The sequence below is a fragment of the Condylura cristata genome, unplaced genomic scaffold, assembly GCF_000260355.1.
Source record: "Condylura cristata isolate star-nosed mole 26May11 unplaced genomic scaffold, ConCri1.0 scaffold00035, whole genome shotgun sequence".
In the NCBI taxonomy this organism is placed as follows: Eukaryota; Metazoa; Chordata; class Mammalia; order Eulipotyphla; family Talpidae; genus Condylura; species Condylura cristata.
The window spans coordinates 7684633-7689968 of record NW_004567136.1 but is presented as its reverse complement, the minus strand read 5'-3'; the positions used below and the strand labels follow the sequence as shown (position 1 = coordinate 7689968).

The window sequence follows — 5336 nt, the reverse complement described above, 5'->3', positions numbered from 1 at the left end:
TTTTTTTTTTTTTGTTATTTATCTTGCTTGGTATTGTTAAAATTCTGGATTTGTCATTTTAGTAAGCTTATCTATTATTCAATTATTTTTCAGCTCCATTCTCTCTTCTAGTATTCCAGTTATCCATATGTTACACCTTCAGAATTGTTTCACTGATCTTAGATTTCTTCCTTTCTTTAACTCCTTGTATTAATGATTCCAATGTCTGTCATATCTGAGCTTGGTTCTGGTTTTCCCTCATCTCTTCAGCATGTGCTTTTCTTGCCTTTTGACATATGCTGATCTATTTTTCTTTTTGTGTTTGAAAGCTGGGTATGTCTTACTGGGTAGAAACAACTAAGGGTTTTTTTTTTAATGTTCATCTGGCTAGGCATTGGGCTGCATTTAATGTTCATTGTGGTGTAGGTGCCAGGGACTTTAAATCCAAATGCAAATTCCTTTAGTGTTCTTGTTTTATTCTTTTTGCTTGATTTTGGGTCTGTGTACTCCTCCTTAGTGAGTCTGCACTTTGCAGCTCTTTTATCTGTAGCCCAGTGTTGTTATATTGGACTTCACTTACTCTGACAGAAAGAAATGAAGGGAAGTGTTCTGAAATTCTGAGTTTATCTTAGTATTTTAGCAGGCCAGCCTGTGCTTTTGGGCTCCATAAATCTTCTTGTGTTACATAGTTTGTTTCTCCCTTATGAGTGAGATGGACTACATCTCATCTCAAAGGCAAAAACTGGATTAAGGGGTGGGGAAAATATAAAACAATCAGTATAGGGGGTCATGTGAAATCAACAGTAGACTGTTCTCTCTTCACCAGAGAATAACACTTCTTGTGGGGAAACAGGCTATATAATAGTAATAGCTGGGACTGTCCCAAGAGAAGCAAAGGGCTCATGATTCCCGTGTGATGGTGCCTAAATGGGAGTTCGCAAAAGAATTCATCTGCTGTGTAGGAAGAAGACCTTCAAAGCATATTGTTCAGATCCTGAAATTACCTTAAAGCAATCTGTACAAATATAGTTGAAGGATAAATTCCTTAAATTATATTTTTTAAGCTCTTCCGTGTAAATATACTAGCTAAATTTTGGACATTTTCTGTTATATGATTTTTATAATGTGCCTCAAATTCTGTAGTTGCTCTATTAATTCTAATAAGCAGAATCCAGAACATAATGTAGAAAAGACATATTCCTCAGTGGCTAACTTTAGGGATATCCTGTCATCTAAAAACTGCCAGTAAAACACACAGACCTCACCTGATTCCAGTGCCCAAATTTAAAAGGAAATTTACATTTCTCTTTTATATACTTTGTTAACTATACCTGGTCCTTCATCCTAACAAAGAAAAAGACTGTCTATAATAGAAAGAATCCTTGGACTTTAAACTTGAAATCACTGTGTTTCTCTCCTCTCTCCCCTTCTAGGAGGACGACTGTTAGTTTTGTGGCTTACTGCTGCTCCACCCAGTGTCTGCAGACTTTTGACCTACTAAGCTGACAGACATCGAGAGCCCCAGGAGTGCTGCCAGCTTGATGTGCAGCCGCCTGCCGAGGTGCACTGTGCAGGGGTCAGGAGGGTCCCGACCCAGACCAGCAGCCAGCCGTCCCGTCACGTGCTGCCAGACACCAGGACTGCAGAACTCTGGCGATGTCATGACTGAGCTGCAGAGCTGAAACACCCCCCTTCCCCCAAGTTGGAATATATCCTCCCCAAATTAAAGCCCATTTGTCCTCTGTGTTTCCTTTATGTGTGCATGTCCCATACGCAAACTGTTTAGTTGGATTTGCTCTCCAAATCTAATTTAAAGCAAGTTTGAATTCCCCAAAGACTATAATTTGATAATATAATCAAATTAACTTCTGAACACATACCTTCAACGATACTTCCACTCTTCTCCTCTCTCTTTTCCCCCCAGAGAGTTATTTCCCCAGAGATTGTTCTCCTTATTTTTAATGAATTCAGGGAACTCAGTGGCCTCAGCAGTATTGAGGAACGGGGTGCCTGAGTGGGCGCAGAAGTCACACCCAGCCTGTTCCCTGAGGGTCCGAGCCCCCCCCTCGACAGTGACAGTCTTGTTTGACTTTTGCAACGTATTACGAGATGTTTGTGAAGGGTTTTTAAAATAAAATGTAGATTGTAAATGAAATATACGCTTATTTTAAAAGTCTTTACAGAAAATAATTTTTGAAATGTGTTCTTTCCTGATGAGACATTGTATATGAGAAGAGTTTGAAGAACTTGTGAGGCTTTAAAAATACCTAATTGTTTTGTTCGTAGCTTTAAAGCTGTTCTGGATAACAAAGGAGACAACACATGTCCCCTGTCTCGTTAACGGGCTGACGAGAGGAGTTACGTTAGCACACCTGGCCCAGCCCTGCAGCTGGTGCTCCTCAGGCGGTGTGCGTCAGCCTGTGGACATTTACTTAAACACCTGCTGCATGAGATTATCTGCGTTTTGAGCCTGGTTTCTTATGTACTAACACAGTTTTATCCACGTCCACTGAGAAAATACAGAAAAAGCAGGTCCAAATCCAGCCCTCGACTTCTGTGATAAAAAGACCATAAATGGAAAGTCTGTGGGTTACACTTGGACAGAAAAAATGCTCTTAATGAAGGAGTCACATATTTGCTCTTCCTTTGAGAGGATGGCATTTTCATGTTGCTTTGCTGCCAGATGTTCATCTAATTGCTGTGAAAGTTTTTTTTATTTTTAAATGGTAGCGTTTTCTGTAAAGCAGGACAAAAAGGAGAACCAAGAAAACTTTGCTTGGTAGGAAAATTATTTCAAAGAAACTCGGACTTGTCAAAACTTTGGTTTGTGGAATTTTATTAGCTGCCCTAAATCTGTAATGGGAGGCTAACAATCCTCCAGTGGCTGACGACTGTGATCTTTCCGCAGTCACACCGCCTGCTGTCCGGGAAGCAGACTGCCCACGTGCGGTGGGAAAGGCAGAGCCGTGCAGGCCCTCCAGCTGTATTCTCGCTCTTCTCCTCCCCTGGCCCTTTCATAGCTTGGCCTGTTCAGCCTTAACACTTCAAAGGCTTGTAGCATAATAGGAACTGAAGATCTATATCAGAATATAACCCCTCTTTCATCCTTTGGGATAATTGACGTTTTCGCGTAACCTCTACATGTATATAAGTTGGCAGGTGAAAAAATGTGGCCTGAAACTTCACAAGTGTAATTCAGGCCGAAGTGGCTGTTGCCTAGCATTTAAATGACAGTAAACGTATCGCAACATTTTTCTATTTCACCTTCTACAATCATCTCTCTTCAAATATCAGTGCTGACCTGATATTTCAGGATTCTCATTGAGATAGGGATAGGTAATAACGTGCGTTTTAACTCCTTTGACGTTTTACAAAGACTTACAATCTTAAGAATCCTCTCTGTGCCTACAATTAACTATCATTCCTTGAACACCAACAGCAGCCTGCACAGATGCCCTGAGGCCACCACAGACAGCCTCAGTCTTGGTGCAGCACCCAGCTCAGTTGATGAGCTTAATTTGAACTTCCCTGGTGGTGGGCATTTAAAAAACTTCTATATTGGATTCACCAGTGTCATTCTTAATTTTCTAATATTAATAAGGAATGTGATAGACTAGAGAAAATTTGCCCAGATGCTGTGTGCTTGAATTGTGTCCAGAGCTTTACAGAAGAGCTAGTTCTAAAGTTACTACAAATGTTTTCTTGAGCAACAGTTACACGAGGTAGCGAAATATTTCACCCAGCTGTAGTAGTTTAAAACAAGCCACTGGGAAAATACAGTCAGGTAAGTTGAGACCAAGAATCTGATGTGTGGCTAATGGGGAACTTTGAAATCCAAGAAACTGATGTTGAGCATCAGTCTTCCGTGGTGAGAGAGTTCCATCTAAGTGGTTACCCTGGCATTTTTCTTCAGAATGCCTAATTGCTATCAGAAAAACTCCAGTTATATAACATTGTGTAGATGAAATGCTACATCTTCTGTGAATGAAAAAAATATTTTGAGCATACTTAAAAAACTTTAAAGATGAATGATGAACACACAAAAGAGAGGAAAAGAAGGTTAACTGGTTAACAGAGTAGAGTGATGGGCACCTTTGCTGTTACTCACTTCTGGAGAAGGGAGGTTTACATGACACATCTTTTGTTAAGATACTCAGCACTCACCAGAACCTTTCACACACTGACTTATCTGACTCGTTTAACCTACATCTCACTTTTCTTCCACATTTAGCATTTTCTTCCATTTTTATAGCATTAAAAATTAAAAAGACTTCTGAGAATTTGCATATAGTTTTCCCTACAATAAACACCTATTTTGTATTGCCTGGGAATATTTCAAAGCAAATTTAGTGGTGAAACAAAATTTCTTCTTCCTGAATTGAAAAAATCAGACACTTCAGTCTTTACTGTAGAAGGTGTAGACATGATACATTGCTTCAAAAGAAATTAAAACTTTCAGATGATTTATGAACATGGATTCCTAGCTGGGCCAGCATTAGTGCAACCTGATGTAACTGAATATTGAGATCTAAATTCATTTCACAGACTTTAAACACAGTGTCTTCAGGAATCTTATTTTAAAATGTATCCTTACATAACCCTAGCCATTTTATCATGCTCTTAACTACTTTTCTGGCTTCCACAGACACCTGCTTTTTCCCAGTGAGAATCTCCTGTGCATTTCCCCAGGAATTCAGTGAACATCTTGTCTTAAACAAGGGGTTTCTGTAAAATGTGTGTTCTTGAAAGCAACTCCATTTCTACCTAAAAAAGCATAGAAGTCTCACCTCCCTAGCCAGGTAGACCCTCTTGGTGTCACCTGAAAACGGTCCAAGTGTCTCGACAAGGAGTGCACCACAGATGAGTGACATCATCCTGGGGAAGGAAACATGACCTCACAGGGTGTTCCCGGGAGCAGGATTCGGCCTTGGACTGCACAGACAGAAAAGCACCGGCAGCCATGGTGGTGCTGGGTGGGGGTGCAGCCTTTGGAGATGGTTCCTGTGAGGTTTGCCGGTGTTGGTCACATTTCATTTTTTCACCTTACAGTAGAGTGTGGATTATACTTGCTACCTGTGTTACAGTTTCTATCAGATCTTAAGACTATAATCAATATTTCCCTCTTTTTGTTGGTATAATGAAGGGATTTTCTGAAACTCCATCTGCTAGGAAGTTATGGCAACACTCACTTGAGATATTTTCTAAAGCTCCAGTTTGATGGTTCTTGTAACCACCACTTTTATAGCCTAGCTGAGCTTGAACTATGTGAATGCTTAGAAATGTTGACGGTGGTGACGTCATTCTTTAACCAAATTTATTTTGTTTTTGTTTTTTAAAAGACCATTAAATGCTTAAAG

The 5336-nt window shown here is 40.0% G+C and overlaps 1 protein-coding gene across 2 annotated transcripts in view; it reads left to right on the top strand.

Annotated features, from left to right (window-relative positions):
- Positions 1-1723, top strand: part of LRRC28 (leucine rich repeat containing 28) — an 83094-nt gene extending 81371 nt beyond the window's left edge. For both annotated transcript variants that reach the window (XM_012732777.1, XM_004693096.2), the window contains one exon: positions 1413-1723. In XM_012732777.1, coding sequence (XP_012588231.1) covers positions 1413-1485 — 73 coding nt within the window. In that variant the 3' untranslated portion in view covers positions 1486-1723. The remainder of the gene's footprint in view (positions 1-1412) is intronic.
- The last annotated feature ends 3613 nt before the right edge of the window (positions 1724-5336 follow it).